Below are 26,264 nucleotides of genomic sequence, written 5' to 3' on the forward strand. Positions count from 1 at the left end.
ACCAGGGTCTCTACACATGAACACCAGCACTGAGAACATTTTTTGTGTACACAGAGTTTGATAAAAAAGAACATTTTTGAACAACTCATGTTAGCAGTAGCTTGTTCTGCTCGCCACCGTCCTGCCAGTGGAGAAGTGTCGATCTCAGAATGTGACGTAACCTGGAGGACAGTTAAGGTGGAACTACTGTCTTCCAGCAACAACTATCCACACGAAATCTCATGTGACTTTTCAGGCTTTTGATTTCAGTATTGTTTCTTACATGAGGCTCCTTTTTTCAACTTCAAGGTCAACATTGTTTCTTGCTAATGACAAAACAACAAATTATCTGTGCATTTATATGGAACTAAACTTTAGAAGCGTTCCACCTTAACTGTCCTCCAGGTTACGTCACATTCGGAGATCAACACTTCTTCACTGGCAGGACGGCGGCGAGTGGAACAAGCTACTGCTAACATGAGTTGTTCTTAAACCTTCTTTTTAGTAACTCTGTGTACACAAACAATGTTGTCAGTGCTGGTGTTCATGTGTAGAGACCCTGGTGATGCTACCAGCAAAGTTTCATGTTGTGTCGAGACTTCTTACTGTTTTAAAAATAGAGATTTTGATGCTATCGTAAATACAGTAAATCTTAAAAGTGCCTTTTTTGTCGAAATTATGCTTTTACATAAAAGGTTTGACTGGGTTGCATTTTGGCGCGAGTTTCGCTTTAAGGTAAATAAACCAGGTTTTTCTACAAATGGCTTATTATTTAATGATTACAACTGTGAACGACTAAGTACAGACTTCCTGACTCCTCCATCTTCAGTAAAGGTTCACCAAAAAGAAAGGCAACTACAATTCTTACTCCAGTGTGAGTATGCACTGATACGTCCATTAAATCCCTGCTGAGAACACATTCGCTCTTGTCAACCTCCCTGTGATCCACACATAATACTTCATTAAGGTGAGGAGCCACAGCAGAGATGAGAAAATATATAAATGCAAGGTCACCTCTCACCTCCTCTCATCTCGATCCATTAGAAAAATGTTCTCGTTTTTTTTTTTTACTTTGGAAAGTTCTCCAAATTTTCCACCCGTTTACGAATGTTAATATTTATGCCTGAGACCAACTATTACTAACCATGTCATCAAAGTGACAGCTTGACTGACAGGTGAAGTAGCTATCTAATTTATAGACTGGTGGACGTTAATTGGATTCTCAGCAGAAGGTGAAATGGATTTATTATAGCTGGAGGATGTGAGGCGCTTTAAGTTTCTGAAGTTAAATAGATTTTACACTCCAGAGTTCTGAGTGAAGCTGCTCATCACGCCCAGACTTCTCTATGGATGTAATGTATCGCCTTTTTTTTTTTTTGGGGGGGGGGGGGGGGGATTTAGTGGATGCATGATGAACATATGTTGGCTGAAATATGCTGATCTGTATTTTTCTCCAACTGTTCTTTATCGTGCACCAAACGCTTACAAGCCGCTGCCGCCGGATGATTTCACCAAATGTAAAGCTTAAAGAAAAGCTCTTACAAATCCACCACGTGGGTGTAGTTACAAGAATAATCACCTGGCTTTCACTCTGTTTACTCCAAGTCCTCAAGGTAGACAGGTGGGGGAGGGGGGGGGTGGACTTTGCTCAGTTCTGTTTAGTCTTCGGACTGATGGCAACTTAAGTCTAGCTTCTCAAACGGCAGCCAGCACTTGTTTATATCCAATCAATGCTGTCTCAGCTAACAAAGCTCTCATTTTTCTCCCGCTCGCAGCCGCTGAATCTGCCATAAGCACTTATCTGACGGCAGCATTGTAAACAAGACGGACCAAAGAAAACAAATCTACAGAAAATTACATTCTTCCCACTCCCTGCACTCGAGCCAAACTCTTCTGCGAGCCGCTGATTGTCGGGGGACTTAGTGTATGCTGTCTGGCTGCTGCCGTTCCCCCACCTAGGGGATTTCAGGTCTAATCTGTCAGGTGCATGCCCAAGCATTTCTTTATCAACTTTATCAATAACAGTGCAGCATTGCCAGGGCAACAGAGGGAGAGAGGGGCAGCCAGCAGCCAATCCCTCGCTGTGGAGCAGACAAGCGTTTCTCAGCCTCTCCCATAAAAAAAAAAAAAAGAACCTGGCACAGGGAGGAGCTGGAGCAGTTTGCCTCAAACTGTGGCGGGGGGGCGGCAGGACCTCCTGGGTGGGACACTGCAGAGAGGACTCAGATGACCAGTGGAAAAATGTTGAATGAAGCTAATGAATAAATGAAACAATGACGAGTTTGCAGATGCTTCCGTGATGAATTCAACTTTGATCCTCGGGGACGGGGGGGATGACGGACCACTGAGCCGGAGCACGAATCATAACCGACACCCACTTCTCACAAACCAAAATCATATTTGACTGCTTTCTTCTCCTCAGTCATACACCTAAATGAAAGTGTCGGCTTTACTGTGCGACCAGATGTTTCGTATTACAGGCTGAGATGTTTCTCAGTGTGCTTTATCAAAGCTGTCTCTGATTTTAACAGTCGTGTAAACCCGTCGCCTGGACGTCCTTTTGGGGAAACACAAATTCAAGCTGCTGCTTTTGATGATCATTGTGGGGTTTTTTTTAATACAGAAACAAGTTGTTCTGACTCCAGTTAGCAAAAGCAACAACATCAGACCGTTATCTGTTTCAATATTGTCTCATCGATTCCATCGGGGTACGTCCTGTCCTCTTGCTAAGTGTATTGTTTGATGTCCCTGTGCCTGTTGAACAATCACAAGCTGTCATCAAAGTCTTAACATTTGACTGGAGTGCCACAGAGTCCAAAATGGAGGACGCGATCTCATCTTAACAGCTATGAGCACCATTTGGATTTATTTAGCTCTATTCAAAAGCACATTTTACACATGAAAATGGATTTAACAGTACAGAATAAAGAGTGTAAACATATCCTCCTGTTAAGTGCTTTTTTCTGCAGTATTTCAGCTTTTCTTCTCAGTTTGTCAGATGAATTTTTTTATTATTTGTTTATTTTCACAGAAACCCCCAAAACAGAAGCAGACTCTGCAGGTGAGATTCAGAAGAACCCCTCGGGGCTCACAACGTGAGTCTCTCCTCAAAAATGTATTACAAGCCAGTCCAAAAGCCCTGTAATATACAAACACCAGCCCAGGTAAATATAGGACAGATTCACATTTCATTTTCTGTTGTCCACACATCTTGTGTACAAATGCACATAAAAACAGGTTGATGGAAACCCACTTTATGTCACCAGGCAACTAGCGCCTGCAAGGATGCGCACATTAATCTTGCGGTGCTTCTTCCTGCCGTGATGCATCCTATGGTTTACTTTCTGATTCAAGTATAAACAAAAGGCTCCCAGTTCAGCCCAGACCCCTGATAGTAATCAGAAACAGAAGCAATATGGCTCCAGCATGTCACTCCTACATCACGGGCAGAAAACTTGATAACAAGCTGTCCAAATAAGACATGAATCCCTGCAGGAGGAGCCTCATCACCGCTCTTCAAGCATGCATGACACTGTCACTGGACTCCTTTACATCATCGTGCCCCCTCGCGACCTTTCACGGAGAAGATGTGTCACCCACGTGAGGCGGGGAGAGGCCTTTATTAAATGGAATGCCCGTATCGACACGGAAATCTAACGCGATGGTGCAAGAAAGAATTGCTAAAGGAGCAGATGTCAACCTGCACAACATCATGATGTTATAATCTGCTCAGGGATACAGAAACAGTGCAGCTACAATGTGGATTATTGTGTTATTCCCTTGCAATATTAAACTCTTATTTGACCGCCAAAACAATCATCTCCTTCCACAACATTTTTAGCTTATTCAGTGCTGCTCGCCAATTAGATATAAGCCTGTTTAGAGACTTCATCTTGGTCCAAAACATCAGGATCAGCAGGAAAACCACATTTAAATAAATCTATTTTCAGAACCAATACACTAAACAATAACTCTCGGATGGTCATCCCTCCCCTCCTGTATCTAACTCAGGGTTGCAATAGTAGCCAAGCGTTCCTACAAGTAAATGAGCTCCCTCCATCAGCGTTTGTGAAAGAATGCCACAAATTGATTTACCGGTTTTGTCACATCCATGATGCATCACATACACAAGGTCCCGTTTAGAGCTGAGGAAATGCGTATTTAATTTATGACTCAATAACAAAGGACCTCTATTCATATCGGCTCTTTTGATGTATCGCTCACAGATGATTGGATTGGCTACAATGGGAGCGTACTGAGCCAAATAAAGCACCAACACACCCCGTCGCACCCCCCCCCCCCCCCCCCCCCGTAGCGGGGCACAATTAGACCAAAGATTATCCAGTAAATTGACAGATAAGAGTTGATTTGTTTCAGGATGCCGGAAAATCCACCACCTCCAGGTTCCTCTGAAATGAACGATTAAGAGCAATTTTTGAGCGCAAAATGAAAGAAAGAAAGAAGGAAAAGGGTATCTATTTTGGCTGTGTACAGAAGAATGATGATGTCATTTAGAAAAAAAAAAAAAAACTGTTGCAACAAGGTGATTTGAAAAAAAAAACAAACAAAAAAAAACTGCTGCTCTACATACGAAGAGAGAGAAAGGACGAGAAAAGGCCAGAGGAACGAGGCACCGAGCTGGCAGGGTATCTCGCTCTCCAGCTGCACGCTCGGGAAACTCTTTGGAACACAAAGGTAGGCTGGTGGATGGTGAACAGCCTGCGGTGTTACACCCAAATGCATCCCTGTTGCCGTATGAATTATTCCAGCCCCACTGTTTTGCACAGGGTTTTGGAAGAACAACAAAAAAGACTTTAAAAGCAGGTTTGAAAGATGAGTGGATGAGAGCTCGGATAAAAGGTGCAGCGAAAAATGAAGTACAAAAAAAAAAAAAATCCGGTGAGTCGCAAACACAAACACGGCCCTCAGTCATCGGGACGCGGGACAGAGGAGGGAGGAAAACACTCAGCCGCCCCAGCGTCCCAAGTTGTTTATTTTTTCATGGGCGTATGACTGATGCAACACAGAGAATAGGAAAACACCAAACACAGGCAGGTGAGGTGAAAGAGTCTGAAGGGACGGCAAAACTGTGACACAAGAAAAAAGACAAACGCAAAGAACAGCTTCCACACACTTGAATGTGTTACATACAGGGTCGGAGACTTTCCTCAGGCAAACACGAGCTCAGAGCGCTTGGATACAAACACAACATCAGCTCTCAACGCCGACAGAGATCTTTTCATCCATCTCGTCAGAAAAGGTGTGACCACTGACGATAACAGTGGCTCCATAATAAGTGTCCCAGCGAGTGAGGATGCCCAGTAAGTAGATCACCTAATTGGAATGCAGCCATCGTTAATGTGATACAATCGACTTGTGCTTTTAATGCTTTGACAAGTCAAGACGTCCAACCACATACTGCCGTCGCCGCTTTGGTCGCCAAAAGTCATCAGATTGGATCTGACTTAGAGAGCCTTAGATTTCCAAATCCCACGTTAATAGAAAACATTGACTGAGGAGATAAATCAAGTGAGGATTCGCGTCATTTTCTCATAAGCCTACATACAAGCAGATTTCTTTTTTGAAACCGGCTCAGCACGGGTGAAAGAGCGCGTTGGTAAGGACTAAACGTAAATGTTAAACAAATTTCAGATGCATTCACAAGGTCAAAGGAAAGCTGCTGGCAAGGCTGCCCTCAGCAGTTTATACCCCCGCAGACACTCTGCCTGCCTGCGCTGATTGTATGCTGTGAAAAATGATAAACTGCATCAGCTCTCAATCGTGCATCTGTGTGGAAAATAATGCTGATAAATAAAAGAGCGTTTTCTGTCAGGTGGAAGAACCTCAGACACTCAGAGTTACCGGAGCGTCACTGTGATCAGCAGAAGTCCTGTTGAAGCTGCTTGATCCGTCCAAAAAGCAGCACGTCTAAAAGCATATGATTGTCTAACTTTTCAGTATTTGATGAGGTGGATGTACGTTGCGTCTAAACTCTCACCCGGCCTTCATCAGCGGGTGGTGGTTGTTCATTTGTCGCTGCGATGGTTCACTTGTTGTTACACGACCTGAGTATCACAACCTCCCGTCTCTGTTCAAAGAGGAGCTCTGGTGTTGCGAGTAAAAAAAAACCCTATGATCCTCCTTCCAATGTCCGCCGACTCCGGGTCAATGACTTTACCAGCTTCACAGACGACGCTGTGACCGGTGAGCTGATGTTTGCTCATTCAGTCTCCGCCTGCAGCCGCTGGGATTTCACCCATGTAGATTTTGCACCGTTATTGCATTTGAGGACGTGGACGTTAGAATTTCTAGACAAAATGCTGTTTTTCTATGTTATTACTAAACCCTCAAGCTCAGTCTGTTCTTTACATTAAGAACGTGCTTTTGAAAATGTAAAAATCACGAAACTCTTAGCTTGTAATTTTAACACGTGTTTGTATTTTAATGTCGTGAAGCTTCGGAGAGATTTGAACCCACTCATGGTGCATCTTTTCAAATTTGAAATTTCTGTGAACAGCAGCCTGGGTCCAGTCGCTCCTCACTTACTGGATCTAATGCAGCACAGTTGGATCATTTAATCAGGAATACAAAGAAGCAACATTTGTTCAGTCCCTTTCATCAACTGTGTGTGTTGCCTAGCAAGAGGTCGCTTTCTGTGATGAGACTCGAAACGTGTATTTTAACGGTTGCAGTTTGTTGAAGATCAAATTCATCAAAGACTGACGAAAGAACATCTCGTACAACTGAATCTGACATATAACTAATACTTTTTTTTTTTTTACTAAATAAAAACACGAGTTATGAGCTAAAGGCACACATGTCCATCTGATGGAGCTCAGAACTCTAATGAGCAATTATCTGTGCTTACGTCTGTGCAGTTGTAATTTTAATTTACTTGATCAGCAGGCTCGGAGATAAATGCGTGTGTAATTGTCATTATCTTTCTGTTTTATAGCCGTCTCTTGTTGCTTTGCATGGTTTTTTTTTTCCTGTCATCATAACCCTGGAGATGTTTTAAACCCATCTAATAAAAACAGCGGTTCTCTTGTTTGTCAAAGCCCAGGGAGGCTCTTATCCAACACCGTTAAGAGCTTTTATCTTTTTTTTTTTGCAAATTATTAACACATACAAAATGTGAAGCTTGATTCCTGCTGAGACGGTTTATTAGTTTTCCACTGAGACATGTTTTTTTTTTTTTTCAAAGTTCCATATTGCCTGAGATTTTAAAATGACTCAAACTCGAAATTCATTTAATTTCAAGTGAGCATATTGACACCAATTAAAACCATTTGGCAAATCATTCACAGAATGTAGGAAACAGAAGAAACTCTCCAATCTGGATTACAGAGCTTCATAACATGCACAAAAATAAGTGTCAAGCTGGAGACACGCTTGCAAATTTACCACTGTTTGTTTTTTCAACGTATAAATAATCCAATTCGCTGTCGCTATCACAAGCCTAGCCAAAAAAGAAAATCGCTCTTCTGCCTCGAATACATGGTGCGCACATGGGACTGTGCCTCGCTTGATATGTCTTCTCAGGCGGAGCATGTACTCCACGAGGCTGTGTGTCACCCCGAACAAACCAAACACCAAACATCACATCTGTACGTGTCACCGTGCTTCTGAAGCAAGATGCATCCTGCGCTCTCAGACAAACAAACACCCGGGATCTTCAGGTGACGCAGCTCACTCCTGTCTGTTACATCTCGCTGGCAGGAAAAGAGCTTTAAGAGCGTAATGCTGCGTTAGCAAACAGCTAGTAGAGAGGAATGCACTGTAACGGATAGGAAAAGAGCTTGCATGATTGATAAGGCACGGCTAGGCGGTGTGATATTTTTAGCGAGAGTCTACAGCCACGCTAGCAGCTTTGAGCTAAATGCCAGCATCAATGCTAACATGGTTTCACAGGCATAATGTCCATCATCTTGTTTTGGGGTTTCAGCATTTCGCTAATAAGGCCAATGTACAGCTGAGGCTGATGGGAATGTCATTAATAATGCTGGTATTAGGTCGTCAATGAAAGTGATGGATGAATTTACAAATCTGACCCGACTGTGTGACTTAAAAGTTAGCACAGTAACTTGGGGTGAGGGGGTTACATGATTGAGTGAAGGTGGTTTGGTTCAGTCACAACACTAATTTCAACCTCATGGTGTCGCTAAAGGCAAAATCCCTGAGTTTCATCCTCTGAGGACCATGAATCCATGCACGAAAACATGGCAACACATCTCATAGTTGCTGAGATCACTGTCTGTATAAAATACAGATCGAGAGTCTGAGTCTGAAAAAGTGAAACTAATGTGGAGGTGTCTTAAAAATGGCGCACTTTCCAATGGAAGGGCCGACTCCTTTGGTTTCAAAAAGAAGTCTGATTGTATTTAAGCTTATGAGAAAACAATCCTACTTCTCTTGATTTACGACCTCAGTTAGCAATTTCACAGAGAGTTAAAGGTGTCTATTCCTAGTTTGAATTCTTCTTCAGTACATCATGATGTGCATTTTTCACATCATGATCCCGTTTAGAATTATATTAAAGATAAAGCATGGTGTGTTTTCAGGGCACCGCTACCTTGAGATCCTACTAAGTGGGAGGTGTTCCCGCTGTGAAGGAGTCACATGGCTGATTCCGACTGGGTTGAACTTCATTCGGAGGAGGAGGTTTTTAGACTGCACTACAGAGCTGAGATCTGTAACTGTCTTGTGATAGCAAAACCAAAGGCCAAAGGGCGATCGGGGTGCTGCATGCAAACGCCAGGTTTTTTAAATTTGATATAACCAGCCCGAGGCAACCAGTGGAAGGAAGTGCGAGAGGACTTTGGGTAATTTGTTTAAGTTCAATGAATTTTGAGAGGCTTAAGAGGAGGGAAAGTGCAGATGAGAGATGACATGAAGTTGGACTAAGTGCCAGAGGGTGTCCTTGATCCCCTCGGGGGGATGTCCTGCTATACAGGCCATGCCTAAAATTTGGTTGCGTAGGATTAAACCCTCTTGGATGTCTGGGCGTGAGTCACAGCAGAGTTGTCACTGAGAATACAAGCAGTCCTAAAGTAAAAGAGAGAACCCAAGAGAACGCAGTCCCAGGGATATATTATTTTTCATACTGGAGACAGGTTAGAAGGAGGGCAGCGTGGAAAAAAAAAACACAAAAAAAACGGGTAGTTCTAATTATAGCATGGTGTAATTAGTATCCTGAAAAACACACTGGTTGGGATTCACTGGGGTTGATTTGGCGGTGTAAATGGAGCAAATATGAGGAGAGAAGAGGGAGACGGTGAGACGTTTCACTGAATGGGAAAAAAGTTCAGCTGAGGCTTGACGCTGAGGAGAGAACTGCAGCAGAGTAATGTCATGCTACTCTGCAGAGGTGTGTGGAAATGTTCAAGCTTCGGGTTCGTAGGGAGGCAGAGATATCAAAGGCCAGCAAGCAAAGAGGCAATTCCATTTTTCACAATGTTGTGTGTCTGCACTTACCCAAAAAGAGGGAAAAGATAGGAAGCAATCAGACCACATGACTGATCACGCCACGCTAAGCTTAGTTACGTTCGGTGTAAATCGTTATTTGGCCCCTGAAATGATCAATAAGAAGTGATTGTATGAACTTGTAATGATGTTTTTTGTCGTTTATCCTTGAGGCTGTTGTAATCTGGGAGATAAGGCTCATTGGTTGTGCGGCGGTTCGTGCACAGGAGTCATTACGCTTGTAATGTTTTTGATCCAACACCATCGCCGATGCTGCATGCACCGCTACCGCACAAACAAACACGGGTTGTCACAAGATTGTCTCATCATGCAAAGTAGTGTTTGGAACGCTCTCTTGCTTGTGAAGTTAACGCGGGGCTTAATCCCCCGGTTTCCAGAACGCCATGCCAGAGCAGGATAAGATGACATGGCTGTCTGGCTAGGAGACAGCTTCCAGATGCCTCTCATGTCAGTTTGTCACAGCGGGTTTGATGGCGCTTCAGGTGACAGGTAGGCAGTCTGGGAGGAGTGAGCGCTGCCTCTTTTAAAGTGCTTTTGCAGCCATGGTGACACTCTATGCTGATCTCACTGGCTTTAAACACTTAACACAACTGAGATTACTGAAATTCATTGACCTACCTTCTAATAAACGGTTATTTATCCATTTGGAACAATACATCTTCTTTAAATGTGTGCAAAGTATAATGTGTATACATGTGTACATGTAATATCTTCATATTTGATCTCATTTTCATGTCTGTCTTATTACTATTTTTACTTGGAATCTCACCCTATTTAAGCTCATCTCTGAGGGTTTGTTAGGGAATTTGAATGCAGATGGTCTTGTACGCGTTTGTGACAAATAAAGAACTTCCCCACCGAGTAAAAATGTTACTAAAAAGACGTCAACATCTTTAACAATGTCGAAAAGACTTCCACTGGAGAGCCAGAATGAAAGATTTTCAACGTTTTCTAGTGTTGCACATGTGACATCCTGAGTCTCATCTTTTCAACTTCAGTTACAAACGTCTGAAGAACTTCTTGCAGTCACGTTTTTACGATGGCCAAATTTGGAGTGGATGTGGATGCGACCCTGAGCCTCAACCTCAGTAGGCTGCATGAGACATGTGCTTTACTGGGAGAGCTATTCATCGGCTTTATGAGATACTGTTGCCTTTGTCAGGTAGGCAAATAAAATCAAGGTTGGGTGACCAAACATTCAACTTTCACTGGACCTTGTTTCAACATTGTCAATGTGTGGATGTGTTTTTGCTCGCGGGTTGATACCATGTTTCATATAAGGAGCAATTGACATAAAAAAATAGACATACAGCCTGACTCATAAGTATTTGACAGAATTCCCACATGCATGCATACTACACTGTAGATCATTTGAGTTTAATGGGTGGTTTGTGCCGTGCTGCAGCGGCTCATACTACTGAGGCTGGATACTGTAAGCTTCTGAAGTATTTTCAAGGATAACCGGGCTGCACATAAACAGGGTTTTTTTTTTTCTCCAGTCACTTTCCACAATATGTTATCAGAGGCTCTTTGTAGTGGGATTAAGATTTTAGTGGGTACCTTGCAGAATTATTTTGTGGGAAAAAAGCCTCAGGGTACAGAATAACCTTGACACCTCCGCTTTGGCCAGCAGAGTAAAAAAAATAAATAAATCTCTGTCTATACAATAATGTTTCTGGGGCTTGTCTCTTATTTGCTCCCCTCAAGGAAACACAGTTCAAGCTTATGAATTTCGGCTTTAACTGACTTCTGATGGTCAGCAGAATAGAGCAAAACACCATGTATATCATTCTATACATAGCACACAGAGACCTTTTCTTATAGGCTGGTGTGAGATTACTTGATGAAAACAAGCGCCGCATCCAAAGAGCCATCGCTGATTGACAAGGTAATGATTTTCAGAGGTGAGGAATCATTAAAGCTTATTCCAGAAATTGAGGCCTTGTTTGCCAAAGCTGATTATTCTTTGTTTGGAAGACGGTGGTATAAACAGAGCCCCAGAGACTGTTCTGTTTATTCAGTAAAGCTGGGTCACTGGTTCAGTCACAACACGTTCATCAGGATATTAACCGTTTGGGTACTAATTTGCAAAACCTGTCAGCTGGAGAAACCAAGAAAAAAAAAGATGAAGAAGACGTAGCCATGGCGTGCATAAACACAAACAAACAAATGAACTGAGGAAAGTTCAAAGTGTTTTTCTTCGTATATGACAAGAAATAAGTGTATTGTATGGAGGTTCTCACCAGGGTAAATTACTGAAATCCTTGTTGTGTTGATGGTGGTGATGTACGCTGGAAGAGTGAGCGCCACATCCTGTTTACATCAACAACCCAGCAGTTTAACTTTGGCTGTTGCGGGGGGGCACACTGTTAGAAAAAGAAAAAGAACTTGTGCCAAAAACCAAAAAAAGGCCCAATTAAAATTTTGAAATCTCTCCAGAAAAAAAAACAACATTGGTCTTTTTTTCTTTTTAATCCTCATCGCCAAACAAGTGTTGTGGCGTGATGTGATTTTCCTAGAATGAAGCAAATTTGGACATCCTAGTGGTGTGCAAAACCCTGCTTCCTCTGCCAACAGGTTTTTGTTTAACCAAAACAGTGAATATTTCATAACAACAGTATTTTCTAACCAATGACAGAGCAGTTTTAGTTATGTAAACTTCACCGCCCCTCAGTACCAATGGAGTTCTATGAAATGTACATCTAGGTTCATTTGGAAGACTCTGACAAACATCCCATCGTGGTATTTATGTATGAAGACTTGGTGCATCGGGACAGTTTTCTGTATCGAGTGTCATATTCTTCTGACTCTGACCTTTGAAGGTAAAGTTTGGCGTTTTAATCCACTCTAGCAGTGTGGCAGGAGAGATAGCAATACCCGTCGATCGGTCTGTTAGTCCACCATTTCTGTTGCAGACTGAAATATCTCAACAAGTATTGGACTGATTGCAGAGACTTTTCCTCTAGTGCAGCATTTCTTACACCTTTTATACTGTGGAAATTATACTTGTCAATTAGTGACGGCTCGCTGAATCCACCCGTTTTAATCTAATAATCTCACAAGAGCCTATAACAAAACATCTCTGTGTGCTATGTATAGCATGACATCTGGTGTCTTTTTGCCATCAGAAGTCATGTTCATGAACCACCACTCTAACTGAGGTTGAGCCACATCTCCTCACTGTTTACCTCACTGTTGTCAAGTTAAGTTTCAATGGGGCTGCTTGAAATATTCATCTCCTTCTGTGGCCTTCTCTTCCTCGTAGCAATTAATCATGTATGACCTATGTCTGCGTGACAAACATGAACATGGCTATGTAGGAGGCTGAAACAAAAACACAAAGATGAAAATGAGTATTTTCAAAGTATCGTGTTTTTAAACTATCATTTCATTTTCAAAAATATATATTTTTACCAATCCTTGGCATCAAACAACGTATAGTTTGAGTCCAACAGTGTCATTAAAAGGTTGATGGACAAATATTAGTATTGAATGTTGTCAGATTTCAGACCCACGGAATGAATCAGGACACTTTGATTTATTTCCAAACTACTGACATTCTAATTAGCTTTAGCCGCCTTTTATGTTTCCTGCTAAACAGCAAATGCTAGCACGATGACATGCTGAACCGAGAGGGTGAATATTATGTATGCATTATCATCGTGAGCTCGCTGACGTTGACGTGAGTAACTTTGGGAATGACACAAAGTCACCACTGTCCCAAAGTGCAGCCTCACCATGCCGCTAGCATGGCTGCTGACATGAGGTGGTATGCCAAATCCCGTGGTCCAAAGCTCTCCCAGCCAGATGGTTTTAAATAGGATCAGATACATGATTCTCCTCTCTGACCTCGTTATATCACGTCCAACTCACCCTTGATTCACATTGACTCATTCACATTGAATTCATACCCCCACTCCTCCAAAAGCTTTTCTATTCACTGCGGTGTTTAGTCAACAAAGTCGTCTTCATCACATCTCAAAGAAACTGCATATTTTCATTACTACTTACAATAGAATGCCTTATGTTACATAGGCCCATGCCAGGTGTCTCAGTGTTTGAGTTCCATCTCAATTGGCACAACATCATTTTATGACAGTCTGAGCTATTTATTATAACCATTATAATGTTCCTAAATAACTCACAGCACCATCCCTGTGTGAGGTTAAACCGTGTGACAGATTACAAGTCAGGTAATTTCAGTAATGTGTCTTGTAATTCCATGTGGAGTCGGTACATGTATGTGCACTAATTAACCGCAGTCTATTATTGCTTTCAGTGTCCAGCTGTGCACACAGTGACAAACAATGTCAAAGTGATACTCCCACCTTCACACGACTGCAATGTGTGAAGTTTTACTGAACACATGGCCGACGCTATAAAAATGTCTGGTTATGACATTGTTGAATTTCCATGCAGCATCTCCGTTTAAAAACATGTTAAACGCTTAAAAGTGTTTTTTAATTGCTTTAGGAGAGTTTAAAGCAGTTATTGCAATACGAATTTAAGTCGTGCATAAACACAGAGCGGAGGGTTAGTTTTGCATATGCATGTCAAGTGAGCTTTCATAAATTTGCAACATTAGTTGGACTTATAATAAAGTTTTCTGGCAAACATTTTACATTTTATTACATTTCATGACTTTTTGACGGTTGTTTGAGGTGATTGGTGAGGTGCAGGCACAAAAACTACCTGGTTAGGTTCAGGAAAAGATCTAACTTTGAGTAAAAATAAGTGTGTTCTGTCACGCACGGTAACTTACCTATGAAACTTGCGTAACAAATCAGTATCGACTTTTAAGCTACGTGTGTGGGATCTGTGCGATCTCTGAAAACTCCTTTGACAAGTTAAAATGAAGACAGATTCTGCCACCTCGTGGTTTATTTCTTGCCCAAAATGTCTTCAGAAACACATTTCACTCAGCTATTTTTGGAAAATAAGGTGAAGTTTACAAATAAGTGGCAATGTTGGTCTGATTTGAAATCTCGGAGCGCGGCTGAAGTGGTGTTCGTCCAATCGTGTGCAGCCGGTAAGTGTTTGGGAGCATCGTGTTGACTTGCGTCAGACACGTTCAGGACGAAATTCTGGGTTTTTGGGACATCGGCATGTGTTTGACCCACCCAACCACCACCCAACTCGGACGTCACTCGCTCTTTAAACTCCCATACTAGAGGGGGTACAACAGCGTCAAACTTAAAGCATTGGGCCATTGACCAGGCTGCTGCGTTTGCCGCTCTGGGAGTAATGACGAGCTATAATGTCATGTTTCTCCGTAGACGTGTGCTGCCATTTGTCTGTGTCCATCCATATCTTTTATTAATGTCACATTATACATGTACATTCAAGTATGGGTGACAGCGTCAGTATTTACTGCACCTCTGTGAGATCACTCTCATTAAAGACAAAATGCTGACCTTGGTACGACACAAATGGATCTTTAAGAGACAGGCTCTTCCATCACAGTGAAATGGAGCGCTCCCCATCTCACAATACTGCTATTAAGTTTCATCAAGGCTCATTACGTGCTGGCTCTATGTCATCTCCTGTGCTCTATAAAATCCCTCCCTGCAAACACACAGTACCACAATAGGTATAGGTATTATCACACATACTCGTCGGTAGGTGCCTCTTTCGATGAACAAATTATTATTTTGTGGGGGGTTTTTTGTGGTACACAGTATAAAATTACAAGGAATCTATGTCAGCATGTCCGACCCTTTTATTAAAATTGTGCTATATTCAAGGTTTCATCAGACACGCATACATTACAAACACAGCATTCACTATTCAATGGAAGAAGACTACAGTCCAGTGTTCATAACACAATGCTAAAAATCTAAAGCAATGTGGTGCTTTATTCTCTCATTGTTAATAATCAGAAGTGAGCCCAAATAAATCTAATTGGATCCCATTCACCTTCTGATTGATGCCAAAACTGAATTATACTCACTGACTGGTACATTCAAGGCAAACAAGCAGAGCAGCACACCAGAGAGGGAAACACAGAACCTGAAATTGAGAAAGAGGGCAAGCAAGAGAGAGAGGCAGGCAGGATGGTGGGCAGACATAGCAGCATGCTTATATGATCTTGACCCAGCAGTCGATAGGGAAGGGCGGTGAAACCTGATTACAGACAGCCCACATCCTAGCCTGCTGATTTCATTTCCCTCGCTCTGCTCGGCTGGGGAAAAGACAGAGGTGTGATGTTCTGCACCAGCACACTGCTCTAGCTTGATTAAACTTCTACGTTTTTTTTTTTTTTGTTTTGTTTTGTTTTGGGGGGTTTTTTGCTCAGGTGTGACGTTACCGTTGTTGTAGACATCTGTTTTAGTGTCAGTTGCAATCTGGATTTCTATTGAGCACAAGTGCCTTTTTTCACCCAAAGCAACCACCAGAGTAAATGTTGACGATGTATGTCAGCAGTTGGTTAGGGTCAGGAAAAAAAAATAATATTTTGGCTTAAAATATCTGGTTTTGGTCACCACAGATGACAGCTGGAAGCGCCCTGAGGTCTCACCCACTTTTGTCGCTACAAACGCGGCTATCCAGTGCTGTAGCAATGACAAAATGTTGAACCACAGTCTCAAAGTGCATCACTGCTTGGTAATGGTTAGATCATGAACATATTATGTGAACATGATAATAGAAATGTTATAACCCAATTGCCAGAGTACATGTTAATGCTAGGTACATTTTTGCAAAACTGTGGATAAGTTCAAGTTGTACGTTTGGCTTGAAATACTTTGTTTGATCCTCATGAAAACGTCTGGAAATCCTGAGTAAAATACTCAGTTTTGATTGCAGCAAACATGACTGGAAAAGTCTACTTAAGATCTACTTAAAGACACCCAGTCTTGTCCCCATGAACAAATCTGGAGATTGCCCGACTTCCGTGAAAAAAATATCTTGTATTGGTCTCCACAAACGCGACTGGAGATGTCTCCAGGTCTCCATAAAGACATCCAGAGGTGTCATGCCTACAGAACGCAGACTCAAACTGCAGAGGGCTGCTTGTAACTCCAGCAGTGATATGAAAGTCACAAAGAAAGCAAACGTGTCACGTGAACATGACGTGGTACATTTTGCACAAATGTTAATACATAACCTTTTTGTAGCCTACTGAGTTTACAGAAATGTTAACCTCCAACATTTCATCCTCGGCTGTTTCCATCCCTTAATTTGTCCTCGCTCCCCCTGAGCGAATGCGCTGCTTGTTTTTAAAATGTTTCAATGGAACATTGACAGATTACACCTTCAGTGGCTTAGCAGGGATTTTTTTTTCCTTTCTTTTTTGTTTTTTTTTTTCTTCTTCCAAGCTGTCACAGCATTTGGCTCCATTCTTGATTGGACCCGAAAAAAAGGTGACAGAGCAAGTGGAAGTCAATTAGTGCGTGAAGACGGTTTGTCCATCCAACTGCCTGATGAGGTTTGAATCGAGAGCCATCACACCTCATCAAGTGCACTCTCCATACCTGATCTGCCTGTAGTGTCACACAATTGGTTTACCTCCTGGCTCTTTTTCCCCTCGACTGCACTCACAAGTTTCATTCGTCTGAGCAGCCTGTCACCAGCTGTGTATCTGCATCCCTCTGTCTTTATATCCCTCGTGGCCACCTCCTAGCTGCAATGAAGAATGTGATGAAACAGTCATCATTTTTTTTTTTCCCTGGCAATCCATGTGTTTAGGATTATTTATACTTCTCTCTGCAGAAAAGCACACGCCAGTTAGTGGTTGATAATGAGCTGTGATGCACTCAAATGGAAATCAAATGCCCCCCCACCCACCCACACCCCACACCCCCAACGCTTTTTACTGAAGCTCTATGTTTTAATCGTTGCTGTTCTGATCAGCAGGACATCATTAAAATATATTTTCTGCACAAGCCACTATCCCCTGTCTGAAAACACGCCACAACTCATACGATTAAAGACATAAAAAGCACCATTAAGAAGTGTTTCAGCACGATGGAGGGCGAACCTTCTTTGCAATGCACATTCGGTAATGGAGCTTATGCCAGTAATAGTGTTAACGTTATGGACAGTAACAAAAGGACCCCATAAAATGAGTGAGTGAATAAAAATAATTTGAGACCATCAAACTTTATATTCATGGTCAAAACTCCTCATATTTTTTTTTTTTTCACTCTCTCTCTCTTGCAGACAAAACCAATTTCAGCGCGCCTCAGCAGACAAAATGCCCGAACATACGGCGGCACATACTCTAAGTAGGAGTCTAACAGCGCTGGCCTCCAAATTCAAGTTTTGTTCTTCTCTCGATACCAATTTTCTTTCCACAGATCCTGATTTTGTTCGAGCTGACTCACAGCTAAAATGTTCTGTTCCAGGAACTTAGCTCCCTCTCAGATTGTCTGTTTTGGTTTGGTTTCTTGGCTGAGATCAGCTTGGTCCGTTACCAAAATTGTCCAATGTTTCACGTCTCGTTTTGAGGTTCTACTATTATTATTTGTCTCCAGCCCGCTTCTTTTCTTGACTATATCTCAAATTTTCAGTGGATAATCTGCATGCGCACCAGGTCATCATGAACATGGATGGATGAACTGAAATGAACCTGTGAAGAGGCCACAAAGTGAGCTAGCTGATCTTTTTTTCTAATAATACAGTGCAGCACATATCATTTCTCATCAGCTTGGGATTTTCAGACTACACGCTATAACAAAAGTCTAACCCTTCAATTCCACCGGATCTGTTTCCGCTCTGCCACTACGCTGCATTAAGTATCTATGTCGTTGCAGCAGATACACAAGGTTTCTATTTTCTGCCGTGTACTGAAGCCGTTCTGCAACGTATACCAGTTGAAATACCGGGTAATTCTGTAGATAGTAGTTGCCCCAAAGGATTACATTACAACTGGTAGGATTACAATCTATCCGCCAGATTCCACAACCTTTGTTTAGAATATGAATCATTTACACACAAAAACATGTAAATACAGGGCACAGATTTAAAAATATCAGTATCCTTAAACCATGTCATAAAATAATCTTACTACAGCCTTATAAGCGAGACCTAGTAACTTTTGAAAGAACACAGTTGTCCTTGTAAAAGTTGAATTCATTGGCAATAAATTAAACCCTTGCTTGAGTCAGTACACTCAGGATATCTGCCACCGCAGACGTACTCAGTGTGGTAGCATCAGTCGTATATTCAGTGTTAGCATACCACAGATAAAGGGCCTTGTTATCTGACAATAATACGTTTGTTTGCCGACCTTATGGCTCTTTGTTACATGTGTGTGTCTTTAATGCAACTGACTCAATGTTATGAAGGCAAATTCAGTGTGACATTATCTTGTTATTAGCATTTGTAGGCCACGTTGACAGAGGGAGAGGAGGTTAATGCTTCAATATGCAGCGTTTAGCTTGAAGTCTATCTGTCATACATATGCTACTACACACAATATCCTCGATTTCCCTGCCAGCTTCTTCATCAGTTCCAATGGGAAGAACTAGGGGGTAAAGAACATGGCTGGAGTCTGCACATACAGTATCAGATATCTGGCTTTTATTCGTGCCGACATAAATACAATTTTCTATTTTTTGTCATTCCCGGAGCCACTCGTGATCTTCTTATGTAAAGCCCTTTATTGTTATTAATTTATTTATTTCCACATGGTGTGGAAACTCGTGTCATGTTTGACTTATCCTGCTGAAATGATTAAGGCAAAGGCGTAACAATGCCAATCAGGCTTTAACTCTTCGAGGACCCCTGCGCCTAATAGCATTCCCTTACATTTTTTTTTCAGTCCCATCTTTTGTAAGGCGCCGCTCTGTCGCTGCAAAACAGAGAACTTTATACATCGTGAGGGGAAAAGGGGCCGAGCGAGCGAGTGACTGAGTGTCAACATAATTTAGCCTGAAAATAGGTGCCTAATACACTTTCGATGGACCGCAACTTTACAATTTGAGTCACAGCGTGGGGGAAACATAAATGTGGTGTGAGGAGTGAGTGGCCACTGATATCCCTCTGTTGTGAAACATCAAGGTCCTGACAGGCTGACGTTTATGCAGCCTCGACACATGAAAGCTAACTCACGACTGACGTTTTACCTTACATTTTTCTGGGTTTGCTTCGTGTTTCAAAGGGAAGTTGTAAAGAATGACTCAAAGATAAGGGTAGAAGGTGGAAATGGTGGAAATGGTGCAATCAACAACATTTCTGTAACAATGCAGTAGTCACGTTCTCACTCTCAACTCGTCACATATGGCAGCCTGGCCAGTGATGTCAAATGGTCTTGCATTTTTAAAGCGCTTTTCCAATCTACTGACCACTCAAAGTGCTTTATAGTAATTGCCACATTCACCCATTCACACACACATACACACACTGATGGCAGAGGATGCCATGCAAGGCGCCAACTGCTCATCAGGAGCAATTTGGGGTTCAGTATCTTGCTCAAGGATAATTTGAGGGATTCAAACCACTGACATTCCGATTACTAGACGACCAGCTCTACCTCCTGAGCTACAGCTGCCCCACGTCAAAGCATCATTATCTAGAATAAGGCATTTTGCGTGATTTGGTCGCCTATTTCAGCAGGTTTACCAATGTTTACCAAAAACTTGCAATAAAAGTACCTTGTATTAAATTGTATTGGTGTTGATATGTTGTCCCTCTAGCGCCACCCTGAGGATGACAGTTCAACAGTGGCTCAAACCACTGCGGCGAAGAAGCATCAGGATACACGCATGACTCCTTAAGCTGTAGAAAAAGGCCATTAGTCGAACAAATAATCCACAGAAAATATTCTACTGTTGTCTTAATATTATTTTCTCGGGGAGTTTGGTTCGAGGGAAAAATGGGTTTCCTCAGAGCACACTTTGGATAATTATCCCGGGTGAATGGCAGCCACCCCAACACCTCTGTCAAACTAGGAGGCTACTAATGAGGGGAGCAGCACACTTTCACCCAGAATATATTAGCATCTCATATGAGGACGCTGTCAGCCTCTGTTACTAACCATCCACCACAGCTATCCTTAGGAAGGAATATTGTTTTCTTCCTACCACTCTTCATCTATTTTCTTCACAGTCTCATCGTTAGGCCGTTTCAGGCTCCCATCGGTGCCCTTTGCAGTTGACTGCGGTGGAAATCGTTGGGATACTCCTCACCCACATCCTACAGTGTTGCACTATGGTTACGATCGGGACTAAATGACCTCATGATAACATCTTGTTGAGTGATTTTTTTTGTCACCATTAGAACTGTGTGCCATCAATACAAACCTATAAAAGGGAGTCTGACTCCAGTTATGTCTGAGCATCTTTTTAAATGTTTCTATTTTACAAATCCTCACTTTCGTTTCCACACACAGCGAGGAATATGACTAATGAGTCATTTTTTGGGGGGTGGAAATACCTCGAGCAATAGTTCTCCAGTCATTCAGCGTCAAGGACCTCTAAACTGACACAAATTAAACCGGACAAGCATTTTTCTTTGAGATGTTTCATTACAAAAGAAAATGAATGAAAGTGCATCAGCTTAAATTCTGTAATAGTGTTACTTATGAATGGTGTTATATTGAAATTAAACTATTCCACTTTTGTGAAGGACCCCCTGGAACAACCTCAAGTACCCAGAGAGGTCCCACTTTGGTTTTTATTCAGTGTTTGTTTAATTCTCAGTCAGCAGCTGGTTGCAACAAGAAATAAAGATTTACAAAGGGCCTCTGATGCCTCGGCACATGCTGCCGTCGCCTTATCTTACCCCTCGTGTCTCTCTTCTTTTATACCTGCCCAGTGTGTGTGCTCTGGTTTTACAGTGGCATAAAAACAGACAATGGAAGAACAAGCCCTCTGCTTCTGTGTAAAGCACAGCTTGTGCCCAGCAGAAAGCACCGCGTTAACCCCTATTGTTGCTTGTTGGCCCATTCTGTGTCAGTACATGTGGTTATGATACGTACGCAATGAATCAGGTTCAAAGCGACAGACGAAGATGTTTCTTTATATGTATATATATTTTTTTTACTTTAATAACCCTTTTACTGGAGGGCAGAGACGATACATACAGAGACAGTGCACAACAGGTATTTAATGTTGTTATATTCAAATATGCTTGTTATAATCACCCTTTTCTTTCCACATGTGGGTAGTTTCTTTTTGTTTTTTTGGTACTTTGGTCGAGCTTTCAGCAAATAGTCAACTGTGTTTATCAGAAAACGTAAACAACGACATGCAATCAAAATGCCACGCCCGTTCAGATTAATTTGAATTTGATGAGAACGCATCCGAGCGAAGGTAAATTTCCAATTTTCATTCAGTTCGACCACAAAGTAGATCTGGTGTATTACAGCCCAGTTGTGTCCAGTGAACCGTTCACATACATGTCAAACACCAGGAACCATAGTGACATTCCTACAAAATGGGTCATATCACGTTCAACATTGCATGTTTATGACCTGACTTTCACATTAAGAGTTGGATGGGATGGTCTGGAGTTACTGGTGAGACGGCTGCCAACAAAGTGACCACAGTTTGAGACTGTTTCAACATCTGTACGCTTGAAACCACTGGACATTTTTTTTAAGGAAACCATTGGTAAGTTGGGAGCGTGCCTATGTTCCCTATGGCCCTAACCCTTTTTGATAAGCCTATTTTATTTTTTCTCGTAATGATTGCGATTGTGATGATTTCTGCCGCTGCTGATCAAAATAATATTAGTCATTCATTCTTATATTAATTTACTATAAAGTGCTCCTTAAAAACCTTGTTGGAGGATAGGGCTTAAATCAAAGGGAAATGTAGAAACACAAGACCCAATTTTGAAAATGTCCTAGAAATGTGGGAACATAAGGATGACCCCAGCATGTTAAGCATGAAAATGATCTTTTCCTCACCATTTCCTCAAGTGATTTCCGTGCCTAAATCTAACAAGATCACAGACAAGATGTGGAAACTTAACCTCAAGAAGTTACACCATCAGGGGTGTGATTCTTCCAGTTAAATCCGAAAATCCAGCTTTTCCGACCTGATTATGAGTCTCTCGTAAATCATGCAAATCCACTTTTTTGGGGGGGGCATGTATAATAAATGCTGTAGTCTACCCCTTACATGACCTTGCAAGTGACATTATTCTAAATCGCATAAGAAGAACTCCCCCGACATGGTTAGAAAATACTGCCTCTAGAGCCAGCTGCACAACGAGAAAATGTCATAGTATGATCCAGAAGGGGTCAGCCCTCTGTTCCCACAGCCCAGTGGTCCAACATTTGTGAGGACATTTTCAAAATCAGGTCTTGTGTTCCTACATTTCTCTTCAATTTAAGGGTTAGGCCTAGCTTAATCCTAACCATTAAGACATGCAGAACAACCACAGAGCCACTACTGCACTAATTATGAAAGAATATAGTCATATTTTATATCAAATTAAAGAGCAGAAGCTGCAACATGTAAAAAACTTGTTTATATGACCCAAACACAGCCCAGACACTACTCAAATAAACAACTAAACGTCAAACTTTGTGAATAACCCTAACCCTAACCCTAGAAAATTGGCTTGGGGCTTAAAAGGTTAATATGCAGGTCTACTTAAACTTAATCCAGAGATCCATTGATCATTTTTGTCATGGTGTCACCGTGTCATGGTAGGTGTGCTGTATACTGTCCTGCTTTTTTGTCCTTTGCCAATCACACCTATGCAACCTAAAGAAAAGTAAAGTTTTGACGTATCCTTGGTTTGCAGAACAACGAACACTGCCAACATTTATAACGGCGAATGGGTTGTATATCAAACAGTTTACAGTATTTACCTTCGTCGATATCCATCAGTAATTCCCTTAAAACACACGCCTGCTCATGGCTAGGCATTCTGAATTATTGCCTGTAACGCTTGTGATCCTATAGTCCTTTACATCGACTGCAAGGCCAAACACAAATACACAACACAACATCCGACAGACATTAGGTTCAAATGACACTATCGCACGCAGCTGAAGCACCAGCCACACACAATATGACATATGTCACCGTCAACTCATATCGATCCTGCGTTGCGGTTTGCTGCACACCATGCGTGCTCTTAAACACGACGCATAAAGAGCCTCTTACAACGCGAGTTATTCATTCCATGAGGTCATTTAAAACACAACATATTTGACTTCAGCAGAGACAGCAGCTTTTCATGACAATATGTTTCTTCTTTTCAATATGGCATGAATAACAGTGTCGCCTCTATACAGGCTTTTAGATAATCCAGAGCTGTTGCAAAGATGTTGCATTAAAAGAACCGTATTAATGTATAAATTACGTAAAATGTAGTGAATAATCAGGTTTTTCTCACAACATGAATATGTACCTTAAAAGGCACCGAATCAATGGACTCTGTGTAGCCGAAAACTCAGAGGCTTTTCTGACAAGGACAAATTGCTGCAAGGGAAATAAGAGGACGCGTTTGGGCCATTGAGAGTCAGCACAGTCACCAACAGTTGATACAGCGACACATTATTATTTTAAAAATCCATGATGCGTGGGTTCAGACAAAGCCCAGGGTCAACGCTTTCAGGCGGCCCCGCACGCAGCTGCTCTCTAACAGAGATTTCACTGAGGAATGAAGTACGCCCGACAATTCATCTGGATTCATGTGAGGGTGTTGTTTTTATTATTTTCGTATGTTGCTCTCTTCTATTTACAAGAAATAAACAGTATTTCACATTTCTATCTTCAGTGTTATTCATTTAGCTGCAAGGTCTTACAGTTTTATATTTTTTTGTGTAAGAAAAGGAAATAATGCAGTTCTGCATGAAGGACTTCAAAATATGTAATATTTTTATAACATTTTGCAGACAAGTGTATAATTGAAACAAAGGCAAATTCAGCCCTGTCTCCTGGAAATAACATTAATATTACATTTTATGCACAAATAATTTACAATAGCAAATAAGTTTCCTACTTTTATTTGTGAGGAAATATTAATCAGCGGACCTGACAAGTCGCAAAAAATGTAGATATTGAACAAATCTCAACAGTAAAACACAAAACATTCATAAAATTACCAAAACAGACTGTGTAAAACTGTCGCAGTCCTGTTGTTTAAGACCTGCTATCTTTCTGTGTTTGGCGTGATTGCATTGGATTCAGATCACCTGCGTGCAGGGTGGTGGTGGTGGTGGTGGTGTCCTGATTGAGGAGTGGAAGCAGCTTGGGGCCCGTTCCCCTCCCAGCCAATCAGGGTTATGACGATGCCCCCTTTTGTGAAGGCTCAAAAGAGGTGGGGAACGGCACCCAGGTGGCTCTGACCCTCGATCTGATGCTGTCACACTCATATTACGAATCCCCGACTCACTGAGAACCTCCTCCCCTTAGATATCCAGCCAGAAGCTCTGGTCTGTTTAGACTCTACTGTTATTCTAGTGAGGAGGCTGAGTTTATTCTTGAAACTCAACATATACACCTTCAGTTTGGGCATTTTATTTCACTGGGGCTGGTTGGAGCACATCTCAGTTTGATTTTACCCTGAAGAGGCATCAGTTTGTTGCTTTATTGTCCAAGTAGCTGACATCAAGACATCCCCTCTAGATTTACATGTTTTTTGTTTATATTTTTATGTATGCTGGAGTTTCCCTAACCTTAGCCTGTAACCACAGACGGGAAAATGGATGCAATCCCTGGATTCTGTTGTCCCCTTCCTGCACTTTATCTGCCCCCGACCCAACCCGATGACTTCTCTGTGGCTCCAGCACCATGCGTTCCCTTAAAGTAGGACCTTCTCCGAACATAATCCAGGAAGTGCTTACATTTGTCACCACAATGCGATTTACAAAAACAACAACAACAACAATATGTTTTCTGGGAGACGGGGTTGAAAATATGAATACATTCACATCCATGTTATGTGCTGGATTAATCCTATGACCACCACAACAACAACAACAAAGTGGAAAAACAACCCTAATGAGGTGACACAAGCTCTGCTCTTCTTTGCCTTCACATGATCTTTTCTTTGTCGGGTTCAGAAAATGGGGGGGAAAAAAACAAGAAAGACTTGGTGTTGCTTTGCTGCATTAGCTGCTGAATCGCCATCAAAGCCACCGCTGGCATGAACTGAATTTCACTTCAACGAAATCAAGGCTGTGTTCCTGCACTGCAGCTGCTGGAAGTCACAGTTATTTGCTTCCCAGGTCACCAGGGTTGTAAACAAAAATGTCTTTTTTTTCCCCCCCCAAAGGTGATAGAAGAAACCATTCATACTTATACTAGACCCCACTGGCCTTATTTTGTCCTCTCGAGCGCTCGAAGAACAAACTCCTAGAAGCCACATTTCAGAATTATAGACACTTTATAGGTTCAGCTTCTCTGCAGGCTCAGCCTGCTTTCAAAGTGGCACACGTGCCGAGCCTGCCAAAGGTAGCTGCAGCCATCTGAGCGTGACTGATGGGACCGCAACTGGCCATAAGGGGCACACACTGGAAACAAAATAAGTTCCGCTCCTCTGCCATCATCCTATAGGAAAAACAATGTCGCAGGCAGGAGGAATCTCATTCCTGACGCACTCCGCTCGTCTCTGCTGTGGGAGCGAGCGAGCGAGCTGAATCTCAGAGGAGCCGTCTCTGACCTCGAGCTCCACATCCCGTGTACATATGCCAGAAGTGTCTGAGCTCATGATGATCGTGTGTGTGTGTGTGTGTGTGTGTTTGTGTGTGTTTGTGTGTGGTAATGAGAACACATGAGGCGACACCGGCGAGGCTGGTGGCGGTCGGTAAACGATAAACTGCAGCGAGTGTGAACAGTGAAGAAAAGAGGCAGATCAGAGCAAATGCATCTGAGCGGCAGAGGGCACCTATTTAAATT

The 26,264-nt window shown here is 42.1% G+C and overlaps 1 protein-coding gene across 8 annotated transcripts in view; it reads right to left on the reverse strand.

The window, feature by feature from the left end:
- fibcd1 (fibrinogen C domain containing 1) overlaps nt 1-26,264 on the reverse strand; it is a 214,716-nt gene that overhangs the window by 160,600 nt on the left and 27,852 nt on the right. For 4 of the 8 annotated variants that reach the window (XM_037117101.1, XM_037117102.1, XM_037117108.1 and 1 more), the window contains exon 2: nt 16,969-17,083. The exons of 1 other annotated variant lie outside the window; for it this stretch is intronic. Coding sequence is in view for 3 of the 7 variants with exons in the window: in XM_037117108.1 (XP_036973003.1) it covers nt 16,969-17,010 (42 nt within the window). In the remaining 4 variants the exon portion in view is untranslated. The remainder of the gene's footprint in view (nt 1-16,968; nt 17,084-26,264) is intronic. 3 more of the 8 variants (XM_037117100.1, XM_037117103.1, XM_037117109.1) reach the window with 1 other exon arrangement.

The sequence above is a fragment of the Acanthopagrus latus genome, chromosome 12 (genome assembly GCF_904848185.1).
Source record: "Acanthopagrus latus isolate v.2019 chromosome 12, fAcaLat1.1, whole genome shotgun sequence".
Classification (NCBI taxonomy): Eukaryota; Metazoa; Chordata; class Actinopteri; order Spariformes; family Sparidae; genus Acanthopagrus; species Acanthopagrus latus.